Source organism: Pungitius pungitius, chromosome 2 (genome assembly GCF_949316345.1).
Source record: "Pungitius pungitius chromosome 2, fPunPun2.1, whole genome shotgun sequence".
In the NCBI taxonomy this organism is placed as follows: Eukaryota; Metazoa; Chordata; class Actinopteri; order Perciformes; family Gasterosteidae; genus Pungitius; species Pungitius pungitius.
Genome location: NC_084901.1, coordinates 13,031,730 through 13,046,183, shown reverse-complemented (window position 1 = coordinate 13,046,183; position 14,454 = coordinate 13,031,730). Strand labels below are relative to the sequence as shown.

At 42.3% G+C, this 14,454-nt stretch overlaps 3 protein-coding genes across 6 annotated transcripts; 1 reads left to right on the top strand and 2 right to left on the bottom strand.

Annotated features, from left to right (window-relative positions):
- Positions 1 to 455: 455 nt before the first annotated feature.
- igfbp7 (insulin-like growth factor binding protein 7) lies at positions 456 to 3,564 on the bottom strand. Of its 3 annotated transcripts, none has more exons than XM_037461053.2 (5): positions 3,106 to 3,564; positions 2,650 to 2,759; positions 1,881 to 1,988; positions 1,631 to 1,802; positions 456 to 966 (listed from the first exon to the last, which is right to left on the bottom strand). In XM_037461053.2, exons 1-4 carry the CDS (start codon positions 3,533 to 3,535, stop codon positions 1,656 to 1,658), a joined length of 795 nt encoding a protein of 264 aa, XP_037316950.2. In that variant the 5' UTR covers positions 3,536 to 3,564; the 3' UTR covers positions 456 to 966; positions 1,631 to 1,655. The 3 variants fall into 3 exon arrangements, with proteins under 3 accessions (XP_037316950.2, XP_037316951.2, XP_037316949.2); XM_037461054.2 differs by having other exon boundaries at positions 1,682 to 1,802; XM_037461052.2 differs by lacking the exon at positions 456 to 966 and having other exon boundaries at positions 973 to 1,802.
- Positions 3,565 to 5,630: 2,066 nt separating this feature from the next.
- LOC119210740 (cytochrome c oxidase assembly protein COX18, mitochondrial) lies at positions 5,631 to 9,685 on the bottom strand. The gene is made up of 7 exons (XM_037461049.2): positions 9,512 to 9,685; positions 8,843 to 9,379; positions 8,551 to 8,651; positions 8,189 to 8,343; positions 7,356 to 7,471; positions 7,175 to 7,282; positions 5,631 to 5,980 (listed from the first exon to the last, which is right to left on the bottom strand). The coding sequence occupies exons 2-7, from the start codon at positions 9,365 to 9,367 to the stop codon at positions 5,819 to 5,821; spliced, it is 1,167 nt and encodes a 388-aa protein (XP_037316946.2). The 5' UTR covers positions 9,368 to 9,379; positions 9,512 to 9,685; the 3' UTR covers positions 5,631 to 5,818.
- A 110-nt stretch (positions 9,686 to 9,795) lies between these two features.
- Positions 9,796 to 14,266, top strand: selenot2 (selenoprotein T, 2). Of its 2 annotated transcripts, none has more exons than XM_037461050.2 (6): positions 9,796 to 10,193; positions 10,955 to 11,065; positions 11,161 to 11,287; positions 11,557 to 11,644; positions 12,097 to 12,228; positions 13,878 to 14,266. In XM_037461050.2, exons 1-5 carry the CDS (start codon positions 9,922 to 9,924, stop codon positions 12,216 to 12,218), a joined length of 720 nt encoding a protein of 239 aa, XP_037316947.2. In that variant the 5' UTR covers positions 9,796 to 9,921; the 3' UTR covers positions 12,219 to 12,228; positions 13,878 to 14,266. The 2 variants fall into 2 exon arrangements, with proteins under 2 accessions (XP_037316947.2, XP_062416435.1); XM_062560451.1 differs by having other exon boundaries at positions 13,861 to 14,266.
- The last annotated feature ends 188 nt before the right edge of the window (positions 14,267 to 14,454 follow it).

The window sequence follows — 14,454 nt, the reverse complement described above, 5'->3', positions numbered from 1 at the left end:
TTTTGAATTAAAACATTCTGTCGGGTGTGAAACGCAATTGAAACAGTGAAACATTTACTTTGTTAATCAATGTTTTTGAGAGAAAGATGTATGCTTACAGGCACACCTAGGGGGCGCCCTCCACTAATTCTCACCGTGCGTTCAGTGCCTCGACGTGCAGGGAGCAGCGAGGACCCGTCCAACGCTGCTCCCTGCTTTAATATTTCCGATGGATTTTTATGGAATAATTTAATTGATTGTTAATGGAAAAGTAATTATGCTTTTAGAATTACAGGTTTAATGTAAAACTCCCACAGCGTGTAATCTGAAGTGAATTGGGAAATGTGAATTCAACATTTATGAAGGTTCAAAGTTCCATTAGAACATTATGCAGTTTTTCCATTTTTAATATATAATACAAATGGTTTGTTTGTTAATTATTAACATATTCATCTTGAGAAAACAATGTGGAAACGTGATGTTGACAGTTTATTCAGAAGAGAAACATGAAATATTGATTATTGATCTGTGACACAAATGATACAAATGTTACAGTTGAAGTTACACAAAAGGGAAGTTAAAGATAAAAGATAAGACTTGTGAGGAGAAGAAATTTAAACTTTTATATGATCTGAGAACAGATGAATGTCTTTTTGCAACTGATTTTATTTGCATCAGTATTATTGCTATGGTGATCTGAGTCAGTCGCGAACTGTTAAAATACAAAAATCTCAAGTAAGACACCGAATGCAGGAAGAAAATATTGTCGGGATTTAAAATAACTGCTGTTGGGAATATATTGTATCATTGAACTAAATCAACCCAAATGTAGACTTAAAATTCCAAAATTGAAAAGTTGTTAGTTCAGACATAGAAAGTAAGACATGAAGAAGAATCATATAACCTCACTAGTACTTTGTGATAATCATCTTGTTCCTGTGGCAACTGATCGGAGACCAGCTTATCACAGCTCATCTTCCTGAGTCACTGTAAGGAAGATACATGGGAGTCATGGGAGGAACATAAAACTAAATATTCTATTAGTATTTATTTTCTCTATCAGTATATACATTAATTTATCAATATCAGTGTTTTATTTTAACCATCAACATTTTTTTTAAATGCATGTTTATTTTAATTCAGTGGAACTGTTTTTGCTGTTTGGAGTTTAGTTCCGTGTGGTTAAAACGTGGTTCTATATCAACTAGAAAATCAATAGATCAAGAACATCATTTAAAATCCTTCTCCTCACCAACAAGGCACTAACTTGTCTTAAGGAGATTGTAGTACTAGAGAGATGGGAGTTAACAAGCAGACAGTCACCTTATTTAAGAGTAGAAGACTTTCCTCTTCGATAAATAAAGTTAGAGCTGGTTCAGGTTAATAGATAAAAGCGATATAATGTGCTTCTACACATTCAATTGGGTATCTGACATCATGTCTTCTGACACCAAAAACAACTCCTGCCATTTGTTATGGTTCTTGTACGTCAAACGTCTGCTTGTGAGGGACTGAGAAGGAGCTTCCTTAGCATTCTCTCATCGTCACTGTGTAATGGGGGGGGGAGGTCATTAGTATTTAAAGGAAAAGGCATGTTTGGTCAGTATCACTAAACGATTCATATTCCTTGTATGTTTATTCGTATGGCTACCTCTCTCAATGAGGTTTGCTTTGCTTCATTTGGTTGTGTGTGTGTTGTTGCCTTGTTTGATGTCATTGCTGGACTCGACCAGGTGAATGGCTCCGATAGCTGAGGCTTCTCCTTTAGAGTTGGTTGCGTGACACTCGTACGATCCTTCTTCTTCTTTGGTCAGAGGGGAGATCTGTAAAAATAATTTGTTCAATGACATCGCTTCAGGTCAATGTTTTTTGTCGTACATATTTGAATGTGTTTGACTAACCAGCACCCAGCCGGTCACTTCATGTTTCTCTGGCCCTCCTCTTGTTTGAATCGCCAGGTTGTCTCTGTCTCCAGGAAGAAGCTCCATCCTCTTCTTCCCACTGAGGACCTGGAGGAAGACCTCACCCTCATCACTATCAACATCTTCCACAACATCAACATGATCATCATCACTTTTAACTGCATGTTCTGGCGGGTTGTAAAGATGGTTTGTATTTGAATTGATATACTCGCAGAATAATTTTCTGAGCTAAATCAAAGGCTATCAAATGTCACTTGTTGCTATGGTGATGAAAATGTGTTTTGTTTTGTTTTGTAAACATTGTTTTGTGCATTCTAAGTTCAGGAGTCTGTTGAGCCTCAGGAGGCAGAAGATTCTGCTGCAGCTTGTTCTTCACTCGATCTGATGTGAAGTTCACCAACATGAAGAGACAAAGTCTGAACCTGCATAGAACACACCTGAATACCTGAGGCTGCAGGTGAGCTCAGCCTTTTTAACCCGTAATCTCTCCAACAATATCCTTATATTTTTTCTATGGTCAAAGCACCCCATTGGTCAGTGGCAGAGACCTCTTCATTGCTCTATCTCTAGATTTCCTTTAGTCTATCCGGAACCGTGCACATTAACACATGTGAGTCACTTCTGGACTCTTCATGCTGCCAAACTGTACATTTCTGAGATAATATTAATTTCTCATTCATATATTTAGGGTGAATGGAGTGGGTCTGTTTTTGTCCTCTAAACCGATAGATTATGATGTTGCACTCACCTTCTTCCAGGTGAGGACAGGTGTGGGCACGCCCACCGCCTCACAACTCAGGTACACCTGAGAGCCGCTCACGTTGTAGACCTCATCTGGAGCAGTGACGATGACTGGAGCTGTAGACAGGTCAGTGACAGCATGAAGGACAATCATCATGAGCTTTGTGATGTGGAAACAGGTTGGAACTGGTTTCAGGAATCATTCCGTGAGATCAGAACTAATCAGAATGAAGGTGGGGAGACAGAAACAGGATGAAACAGGTTGCAGGAATCCACCAGAGACAAATGGCCGCGGAGGAATTCAGTTTGCTGTGAGAAAGGAATTTGGTGTTTTCAGAGGGATGAAGTTGGATTATCATCACTTCTTTCGGAGGGGGGAATTCACCTCAATACACACTCACCTGTATCTCAGAGGGACTTCTATTGGCTTTCACCTGTGTGTGTGTGTGTGTGTGTGTCTCACCTGTGGAACAGCGTCCCTTGTTCTGCATGCTGATTGGTTCTTTGCCCTCCTTCTCGGCGGTCAGGCTTGCGCTCTTCAGTGCGCAGCTGCTCTTGTGCGTCACTCCGTCGGTACCGCACACCTCGTAGTTGCTTTTACACACGCACACCCCCAGTTTGCTCTTCTTGTGCGCGTCGCCCTTTACGCACTCCATCCCGGCCCCGCAGCGGCGGGCTGCCGCGCGGCGGCCGCCGCACGTCTGTCCCTCCGAGGCGGCACACACCGAGCAGCAGGCGCACGAGTCCAGAACAGAGCCAGAAGGACAGCCCTCCACCGGGAGAGAAGCACACTGAGCCGGGTCACAAGGGGCACAGCCCGGACCAGCTAAGACCCGGGCCGAGAGCACCGGGACCGCCGAAAGGATCCAGAGAAAGAGGATGAAGGACGTCATGGTGCTCTTAAGCAGACCTGCCAAACTGAGCTCTGATGTGAGGACGGGGTTCTGTTATAAGCTGCTGACTCCGCCTCACACGAGACCTGAGACCTCCTCTTAAACGAGAAACAATACAGGCAACAAAAAAATAGGAATCATGAAAATCATATGTGATAAATAAAAACAGATAATGATATTTCAACTATACTTAAACATGTGAGTTCATATGAAGTTTTCTGCTGATCAATAATAATAATAATAATAGATTTGATTTGTAATGCACTTTACATTTGAAACAAATCCCAAAGTGCTACAGTTAAGATCATAAAACGGGGAGCCAGTGAAGTGAATGAGTGGGAGTGATGTGGTCGTATTTTGGCAGCAATATTCTGAATATATTGCAGTCTCTGCAGGCTTTTGTTAGGGATCCTGATGAGAAGTGCATTGCAGTAATCCAGTCTGAAGGAGACAAAAGCATGGACTAGCTTTTTAGCATCTGCTAAGGTGAGTATGGAACAGAGTTTTGCAATATTTCTGAGATGGTAGAATGAGATCTTGCAGAGTTTTTTGATATGGGCTTCGAAAGTTAGTTGTGAGTCAAATCTTACACCAAGATTGTTGACAGTTTTGGAGAGGGGAATGTCGTGACTAGAGATATTTATGCCGGTTATGGAGGAAGACTGGATTTGATGAGAGGTGCCAACAAGAATTGCCTCAGTTTTGGAGCTGTTTAACTGGAGGACGTTGTGTTTCATCCACACCTTTATCTCCTCCAGACAGGCAGTACGTTTTGAAGACGGGGATGATGATGTTGATGAAGCTGCGTTTTCATGTACAGTTGTGTGTCACCAGCATAGCAGTGGAATGAGACTCCATAGCGGCTAATGACATGACCAAGGGGGAGGATGTAAGTGATGAAGAGGATGGGGCCAAGGACTGACCCCTGGGGAACCCCGCAGGTGACTGTGTGTTGATGGGACCTTGCACTTCCAAGTGAGACTTACTCTGTTCTGTCAGTAAGGTATGATTTAAACCAGGTAAGAGCAGTGTCAGTGTGTCCGGTGGTTTGATGTAGGCGGTTGAGGAGTAGTCCACGATCCACAGTGTCAAAAGCAGCAGACAGATCGAGAAGTAGGAGGAGAGAAGGTGAACCAGCATCAGCTGCCATTCGTAGGTCCTTTGTAACTCTAACCAGGGCTGTCTCCGTACTGTGGGCTAATCGCAAGCCAGACTGGATTTTTTTGAAAAGGTTGTTGTGATTGAGGTGTTCCTGGAGGTGGGCAGCAACAACTTTTTCCAGTATTTTGAAGAGGAACGGGAGATTTGAAAAGTGACTGTAGTTTGAAAATGCATCTGGATCAAGGGTTGGTTGTTTGAGAAGGGGCCTGATTATGGCTGTTTTTAGGGCAGATGGAACATTGCCAGACTGGAGAGAGTGGTTTATTACAGTGGAAATCAAAGGACTTAGCACAGAGGTGTTTGCTTTCCCTAGGGCTGTAGGAAAGGGGTCGAGGGCACAGGTGGTAGGTTTCATCCTTTTCATTATCTTCTCAACCTCTTGCTGTGAGATAAACAATCAATCAATAAATAAACAATCAATAAACTCATAAGACAGTTTATCTTTACAGCTGTTTCACTTGTCTGATAAGTGCATTAAATGAAATTGAATGCGGTAACAAATGATAAAACAGAATTAATTTCTTCCAGTCTAACAATAAATTCAACGATGTGCATATTTAAGCTATAAACTAAATCTTTAGTGAAAATGTTAGTATCTTGTGTCTTACTAACAAGAATGACTCAAGTATTTACAACAGAATGTCAACGACGATCAATAAATATCAGCAAATATCTGATCAGCAGCTCAGATTCTGTAAGACCAGAAACCATTTTTTTAAGACTCATGATATTTAGTAAAAATAAAGCAGCTGGAAAATAAAGAGGAAATGTTCTCAGGTCTGATTTCTATTTCGTTTTCTTATTATTGTCTGAACTTTTGTTCTCTTTCCACAGAGCCGTGTGGACCTTTTCAGTCTATAGAGTATATTAATGTGTGCACACACACACACACACACACACACACACACACACACACACACACACAGTTTTGTATTTATTAATATTATTTTTAATTTCATAAATAAATATACATACATATATATACACATCCATACATACACACGTAGTATGTATACATACACACACGTTATATCAGAGTACTTGAGCTTTATACAACATTTGATCACGTCTTCTCTAAACACTCTTTGTGTGTATCAGTAGTATTTGTTGTGTACTCAGAGGTTATTTGAAGTATTTGCTGATGAAGGCAGACACAATGTCTCTGTATGGGGTTTCCGATTTGACCGTTTGGAGCTTGAGGATTTTGAGGATCGCTGGAGAACGAAGGATGAGGTTGTGACCGAATCCCACCAGACTGGAGGTGAGCCAGTAAAGAGCCATGGACTGTGGGGACATATCATACATACACTTTACTATAATATCTGTTCATTATGACTGAACCTGACCCAATCCCAATCCAACCACGGATTAATATTTGATGTCACAGACTGGACCAGATGTTGGTTCTTGGGTCTGACCCAGGTCCTGGCTCCTGGTCTCAGTTATGTAAAGACTACTATCATGCAGCAGAATTCTGTATTCATAAATCAAATACGAACCGGTTTTAACTGATGAACATGGCTGCAGACAGGAATGTGTGGAAAGCTGCTGAGCACATTATGCGCATTGAAAATGCTGTAATAACTATAACGACAGACCAAACTCTTTGAATACTGATCTGCTTTGTTGTAGCGTTAAGAAAATTCAAGGTATGCACTTGGGTATTGTTTTTATATATACACTAACTTAAAGGATTATTAGGAACACCTGTTCATTTTCTCATTAATGCAATTATCTAATCAACCAATCACATGGCAGTTGCTTCAATGCATTTAGGGGTGTGGTCCTGGTCAAGACAATCTCCTGAACTCCAAACTGAATGTCAGAATGGGAAAGAAAGGGGATTTAAGCAATTTTGAGCGTGGCGTGGTTGTTGGTGCCAGACGGGCCGGTCTGAGTATTTCACAATCTGCTCAGTTACTGGCATTTCTAGGGTTTACAAAGAATGGTGTTAAAGGGAAAAACACCCAGTATGCAGAAGTCCTGTGGGTTAAAAAGCCTTGTTGATGCTAGAGGTCAGAGGAGAATGGGCCGACTGATTCAAGCTGATAGAAGAGCAACTTTGACTGAAATAACCACTCGTTACTACAGAGGTGTGCAGCAAAGCATACCTGAGCATTGTTTCTGACCATGTCCATCCCTCTATGGCCACCATGTACCCATCCTCTGATGGCTACTTCCAGCATTTTTCCATATTTAGTAGCAAATGTGTTGTCTTTAGGGAAATGGTTTATCTCTTATTGAATGTCTCGCTCAGAGAAGTTTTGAAATACTGAATTGCTCGCAATTCTCTCCAACTCTCATGAAAGGTAAGAAAAATGTTTCATAGGGTTGTTCATCTCTTGGTGGAAAAAATCCTCATGCCTAGAAGAGGTGAATTCACGGTGTGGAACGACGTTAACTGCAGATTACTATAGGTACAAAAACATGGGAAGAATGGAGCTGTGTTGAAAATACTGAAGCAACCCTTTAACTCACTGAAGGAACTGTAGCTGCGATGGGAATCATCAACACAGATACGGCTCTGACGGAGTTTGTCATAATCCTCTGAAAACGAGACGGGCTGACTCTCTGAAGAGAAAACACCTGAGGAAGAAGAGAGGGACACCTTAAACACACCGCCGGGTCAGGTGATCACACACCTGCTGAACAGAATTACCTCTACAATGAGCAGATTAGTGAGTCCGAGACAGAGAGGTAGGATCCAGGTAGCATCAGGTGAGGTGAGGTCCGGGAACCAAAGGGCGCCTCCGGATGCCATTTCAGGCTGCAGAACTGCAGAAAACACAGGCAGATGTTATCTCAGGTTACCAGAACGACCCAGCAATGATGAGGGCTAAGTTTACAGGACACAACATTGATTTCACTAGACTGGGTTAGAGTCAATTTACTCGACTCACCAGACTCAGTTCTCGCTCTCTTGACCGAACTGTTTCAGACTCATTCAGTTTACCAGACTTTCCTCTTTGGTGGCTCCTATAATTAGGGCTGGCTCTGGTTGATGGTAAGGCCTGGCTCAGGTGCGCCTCAGTCCAGCCTCTAGATATGCTTCTATAGGCCCAAACTGCTGGAGGACATCACACTGAGGTACATCTCCTCTTCCTGTTAGGGTTCCTGTACATTAATGTCCTGTAGCCTCAAATAGCCTCTTCCCTGGAGTCTTCTTGCCTCAAAGGTTTCTTTGGATGGTGGTTAAATCTGGACAGTGGTTGTTCCTGTGGTGGTCCTCCCTGACCTTCTCTGCTAGTATCATTGTTCACTTCATTATTGCTTTTGATATTATTGTTGACCTACTCTATCCACTGTTGCTGTAAATATTAGTCATAATGTTCTCATCATTATTCAACTATATGAATCATTTGATTCATATGCATTTGTACTTTGTTTGTTAATTATTCTGATCGCATCCCATCTATCACACTTCTCTCACCCTAATAGAGGATCCTCCTTGCTATCTGAGGTTTATAACTTTTTTTGTAGATGTTAGCTTACCAGACTGATCCAGACTCAGGTTTCGGAGGGCCAGAGACACGCTAATCCACAAGGGCAGCTGAACCCAGATCAGCAGGCTGGCTTTGAAGGGATGACAGTTGTCTCTGATGTAGAGCTGAGAAACAATTCGACGCAGATTTTTCTTGAATTGAAATCTGAAAAGAAACAGTGGAAAATATTATTTTTCTTCTGACTAAATGAATGAGGTCACATCTCCTAGGTGGAGCTTCATGAAAGATTTTATATCATAACATATCGTCTAATGACTACCATGTATACCCGACAAGGCAACGATGTCACTCTCCCTCCCTCTATTATAAAAACTTTTAAAAACCCAGATGCTCGTTTGTGTGGTTTCTTACCGGCTCTGTTTTTCAGTCCAGCCTCTTTCTTTTGCTCTGATTGAAACTTCATATCGAAGTCTCTTTGCCAGCTCCGAGATCTCTGCCTGCAGTGCCTCCACCTTTACATAACCTGGGGGTTACTATGGTTACCGTGATGGAGAAGAGGCTACGGTCCATGAGAATTTGAACACACAACATACACGTGTAGAGCACAAACCCCTGACCCACTAATCAGTTCATTGAAACGTAATGATCAGAGTACCTGTGACAGCTGAAGTTAATCCTTTCCTTCCCTCAGGTTATCACTCACCTTGTCGATTATGACCATCTGGTAGGTGGCGAGTGGCAGAGTGATGAGCGTCCTGACCGACAGCGTGGCAACAATGATGCTGAGCCACCATGGCAGCCCGCTCACCTGCTGCACGCTCACCAAGTAATGCTCACACAGGTGAACCGGAGCAGAGTCTGAGAGGCTGCTGTACCAGCCTGCTGCACCTGCACCACTGGAGAGCCTCCTGACTCCTGAGAACATCTGGACTCCTGAAGGCGACCCGAGTCCTGAGAACATCTGGACTCCTGAAGGCGACCCGAGTCCTGAGAACATCTGGACTCCTGAAGGCGACCCGAGTCCTGAGAACATCTGGACTCCTGAAGGCGACCCGAGTCCTGAGAACATCTGGACTCCTGAAGGCGACCCGAGTCCTGAGAACATCTGGACTCCCGACGGCGACCCGAGTCCAGAGAACATCTGGACTCCTGACGGCGACCCGAGTCCAGAGAGTCGGACAGGAAGCTGCAAGATGCCGGACTTCACCGCCCGCCCCACACTCAACATGGTAATCACCTCCTGAAACACGACAAGTTAAAAAAAAGAAAATTGAAGAAGTGCAACTAAAAGTTGTTTGACGTAACGTTCATGTGTTAGTTCAGTGACGATATGTAACGAAACGTCAACTCAAAGAAATAAGCTTAGACTTGCCGGTTTGACGTCAGGTAGCCTGTATCCACGACCTGCTGCGTAAACTGTGCGTAGAATAATCACTAAAACTATCTAACGTTATTTGATCCTTTTCAGATCACGACCGCAGAGCGTCCCATTGATATGACGTCACGTTTACCACCGACTGTCGGTTAAATGTGACGTTTCAGAGGTGCGTTACAAAAACAAATACCGCATGACTAGGCAAATAGATCAAAAATATTAAATTATGACGCATGTGTTATTTAACAGATTGAAATGTATCATAACTCGTGTTTATTATACCACAAATACAAGTACAAATTACCTATTTAATAATAATCTATGCAGTAAAGGGACATACTCAAGTACTCAACATCCAAACGGACCACTCTGCACTTGTGTTGCGGTGTCTAACCGGAAGTAGTGTTATGGATGATAATGCTTCCGGACAGATAGGTCGACCCTCTTCTCAGACAGCAGCAGACATGGCGGAGTACAGCCAGGCGGGCCTCCTGGCGGCTCTGCTCCTCTTCACGGCGCTCACGCTCCGGGACGTTTATCTCGGCCGTTCGAGCCTGCAGCTGGAACAACAGCCGACCGAAAGCCCTGGTCTCTCCCCGGACACCTTACCGGACAATGGACCCGGAAGAGCCGCCAAGCCCTCACTGTACTCTGGGCCAATGCTCAAGTTCCAGTACTGGTGAGTTAACGTTAGTTAGCACGCAGGGTAGCTGCTAACAGGCTAACAATTAGCAACAGACAATAAACCCCCGACAAACATTTGAATCAGAGAAACTGTTTTAAATGCTTCCAGTTAAAAGACGAACTAACAAGCGTCTTGGCGGCGTCGCGTGTATTAATGGATAAATGGATAAAATCAGTGTGTCGGTAGAACCCGTCTGACTCGGGCAGGTGAAACATGCTCCATAACAAGATCCAAGGCTATAAGCAATTATACATGGATTCAAATGGTAACCCGAACCCTTAAATATTACATCGCGGTTCATATTGTTTTATATATCATTTGTTTCAAACGAGAAGACATTTAATATAAAAATCCAACTATTCTCTTCTTCCATGGATCATTAAGTAAAAATGCTCTTCTTGTTTCAAGTTAAATAAAATAACGTGCGTTTTGTTTTCTTTCAAATAATTAGTAAACTGTTTAATTTGTGAAGTAATCAAACAAACATTGAAAGTTTTTTTTTAATCTTTTCTAGGAGATTAAAATTTATAGAAGAAATAAATCTTGCTAAGCATGTTTAGTCTTGCTTAGCTTGTTAGGACCATTTTCTGTATTAATAATTTGTCCAATGGGTTTTGCTAAATTTGTGATGCTACAGGTTGCTACAGGTAAACAGACAATGGTACCTGGTCTCAGCAAGGTGGAGGGTCATTATACTTCCTGTTTGGACCTTACATACCGTACATACCCAACAGGTGTTCTCTGTATTGTTTCAGTATTTCCTGAGGGTACAACAAAGTGTTTCAGGAGTACTCTCGAGCCATCAGCCAGTTGTACCCGGACATCCGCATCGAAGGCGAAAACTTCCCTCCCACCCCCTTCAACAGGTGAGCCCAATGTCATTGAACGCCACCACCATCAACACATCATTTCTGGCATCACTACACCTTCACCTCCTGCCTTGTCTCTTGTATTTCCTCAGGTGTGCTGGTACCCTCATCTCTTACCTGAAGCTCCTCTCCATCCTGCTGATCGTCAGTGGTCAGAATCCCTTCATATTTCTTGGGATGGACACTCCAAGAGCCTGGAACTGGAGTCAGGACAACAAGGTACATGTTCCCACTAGGGTTGTCACCAGTGGCGGCTGGTCCATAGAGGGCAATGGGGCGCGGCCCCACTATGAGCGACAGAAAAAAAAATACATGGAATGTTTATTATATTAAAATTACATTTTACAAATAGTCAATATTTGTGTTTTTGAAACGTGGATTATATACTTATTTTACACCATGCAACATTAGTAACCACGACAACAGAGGATTCAATGGGTTACCGCGTCATTGTATTGACCTTTGTCACTGGTTTTGTTTTTACTCAGATCTTCTCCTGTCTGATGGCCTTCTTCCTCTGTAACATGATGGAGACTCACTTCCTGTCTACAGGAGCCTTCGAGGTCACTCTGAACGGTAAGTTCTGATTGGTCCAAACCATTCTGTATTTGACATAATAAACTTTGTTTTGCAAATTGAATACTGTGGGCAATGGGCTCTGACCTATTAAAGTAATAATTAGAAGAAAAATGCAAAACGTACACGTGTATGCTTTATATCTCCCAAATATATACTTAAAAAATAACGTGCACAAAAAGATGTATATTTTTGTCTACTCTTCACCAGTGGTCTCCAACTATCGGTACCGGTCCACTTGGTAACAGGACGCTGAGAGAAAAAAAAATTCAGAACATTTTACTTTGACCAGATTGTTTTGTAATGACATGCACTTGTCCCTGTTGACACTTGTCCCGAGCTTTTTATTACCATCTTCAGCGTCCACTACCCCCCCCCCCCTCCAGGGTGGTCATGTCCCCTCTCTCACTGGTACGTCCTGGTGTAACAATGTTTCATTTCCCCCCTCCCAGATGTTCCTGTGTGGTCGAAACTTCAATCGGGTTACGTCCCAAACATCCAGGAGATCTTCCAGATCCTCGACAACCACCTGAAGATGAACCAGGTGGATCCCAGGAGCTTCTCTTCATCTTAGAGCTGCTCAGGTAAACGCACTGAGGAACAACAAAGAGTTTGGCGAGCGCGGTGGAAATTTGTGCATCAAGCCCTTGTGAAAAATCCAAAGTATCTTAACTCGCTTTGTGATTACATATTACTAAAAATCCTAAGGAATACAGAAATGATCAACACAAGCCGTAAGTACAAACGGAAGCCAAATGACTCAAAATGGGACAGATTGTTCCTTCTCCCTCAGAGAAGCAGGAAGATCTGACAAAGCTTCAATGCATTGTATGAACGCAACAATTTGAACTGACAAATGGAGAAGTGTTAATAAATGACTCGTGGGAATGTGTTTAAATTGATCTGTTTTATTCAGAGACCATAATACAACCACATGTGTTTACTATATTTAACTTATGTGTTGCAGGTGTGTTATAAAAGTGTGTGTGAGGTGTTTCATTTTTAGCTTTTGTCTTTCGCGAGAAAAACAAGAAATAGCTCATAAAAATAAAAGAAAGTAGTTGTCGAAACTAAACTATTGTCAGCACATGTCAGCAACACATGTCAATGTCAACTTTCTTTTATATAGAACTTTTAAAGGCCAATGGCCAGCTTTACAGGATAAAATGATCAGCAGAAATAAACAATACGAGCAAAAGTAGAACAACAACAACTAAGCGATAACAGTGAAAGGCAAACGGATAAAAGATCCAATACAAGTGACTTAGTTCTACCAAGGTAAACAAGTGGGTCTTAAGGCGTGTTTTAAAAGTGGAAACGCTAGTCGCAGGCCCCACAGGAAGCGGCACTCTGAAGGCTCAATCTCCATTTTGTTTTAAGGAATGACTTAGGAACTTCAGAACCAACTGGTCAGCTGACCTCAGGGCTCTGGAGGGTTGATGCACATTAACAAGGCTGGATAAATATTCTGGGACCAGTCCATACAGAGACTTAAACAAAGATTCTTAAAATCAATTCTGTACCTAACCAGTGGAGTGAGGAAAGCACCGGCGTTTCTTTGTCCCGGTTGTTAGTTCTGATTGGCCGATGTAAAAGATATAAAAGCATGCATGACTTTTTCAAGATCAGCCCTTTTTAGATAGGGTTGAACTTTGGCTAGAAGCCGAAGCTGAAAGAAACTAGCTTTAACCACAGAGCTGACCTGCTTGTCCAGTTCAAACACCCCATCAATAGCCCACTTTGGAGGAAGAAAAAATGTTCACATCCCAACTATATTGTACATGTTGAATTTCTATTGAAATAACATTTCGAGACTATCCTTTGTTGAAATTGTATTCCCTTTCAAGTAAACCAGATTGCTCCATCAGACAAAAACAAATAAAATATAAAACCATCTTGTTATACTTTTGGCAGAAAATAGTTTGTTGTGGCTGCTTTCCACTACAAATCTTTTCAAAAAAGGGTTGCAGACTTGATGCGGCCTCTCAATTCATCCTCAATGTTGAGCCTGGATCTGCATGTTGTTGTTGTTGTCTGCTTACTTTTTATTTTTCTAATGTGGGAGGTTCTCGATAAAGTTCTTGAAATAAAATAATTCAGAATTCCCCATACAAGCCACCTGTAACACCACTGCAACCCAGTTTGAGAAGCACTGTGTTAATGCACTGCTTGTCCTGTCTGTCTCACTTGTGTGTCTGGCCTGTCTTACTCATCAGTCTCTGTCTCTCATCAGCTGTGCTGCATTCAGGTGTCCCGGTTTAGTGGTTCGTTCAGCCGCTGGCGTTCATGAAGGCTCGGCCTTAAAGCAGACTCTGCGGGGCCCGGCTGGATGTCCCCGCCGCAAAGTGAGCGTTCCCTCTACGCTGGGTCACAACAGCACTACAGTATGCACCCGTTTCTGTTGGCACAGTTTGTTTTTTATTGTAGTTCCAGGTTCAGTTTGTTCAGAATGAAACTACGGTACCACTGTTGACTTCATGCTCATTAGCACCAGACTTGAAACAAATAAACGCAAATGCAATCAATAAAATCTGGTTTATGTAACTGTCAGTTACTTCTTTGTCATCATTGATTCTGTAAAATGTCTGAAACGAGAATAAAAAGGAGTTTAAATTCCTAAAATTTTTCATTGTATCTTTTATTATTGACTTAAGTCATTAGGACAAATTCTTTGTTTTTATAGAACAATTGTGGAGTTTCCTTGTCTGTTAGTTTAGGTGTGCAGGTAGTTTACCTGTTGTAGTGCTCCCCCATGGAGCATGAAACAAAAGGCTGAGTTATTACATTACTATTCTCTGTTGGGACGTCGC

Bases quoted from the DNA above. Each gene is read 5' to 3' on its own strand.
- igfbp7 (XM_037461053.2), bottom strand. From the start codon at position 3,535: ATGACGTCCTTCATCCTCTTTCTCTGGATCCTTTCGGCGGTCCCGGTG. The intron at 1,989-2,649 runs GTGAGTGCAACA...GTCTTCCTCCAG, and splicing joins CTGTCCTCACCTGGAAGAAG to GTCCTCAGTGGGAAGAAGAG. The intron at 1,803-1,880 runs GTTAGTCAAACA...TTATTTTTACAG, and splicing joins AAGTGACCGGCTGGGTGCTG to ATCTCCCCTCTGACCAAAGA.
- LOC119210740 (XM_037461049.2), bottom strand. From the start codon at position 9,367: ATGTTGAGTGTGGGGCGGGCGGTGAAGTCCGGCATCTTGCAGCTTCCT. The intron at 8,652-8,842 runs GTGAGTGATAAC...GGTTATGTAAAG, and splicing joins AGATGGTCATAATCGACAAG to GTGGAGGCACTGCAGGCAGA. The intron at 8,344-8,550 runs GTAAGAAACCAC...GTTTCTTTTCAG, and splicing joins TGGACTGAAAAACAGAGCCG to ATTTCAATTCAAGAAAAATC.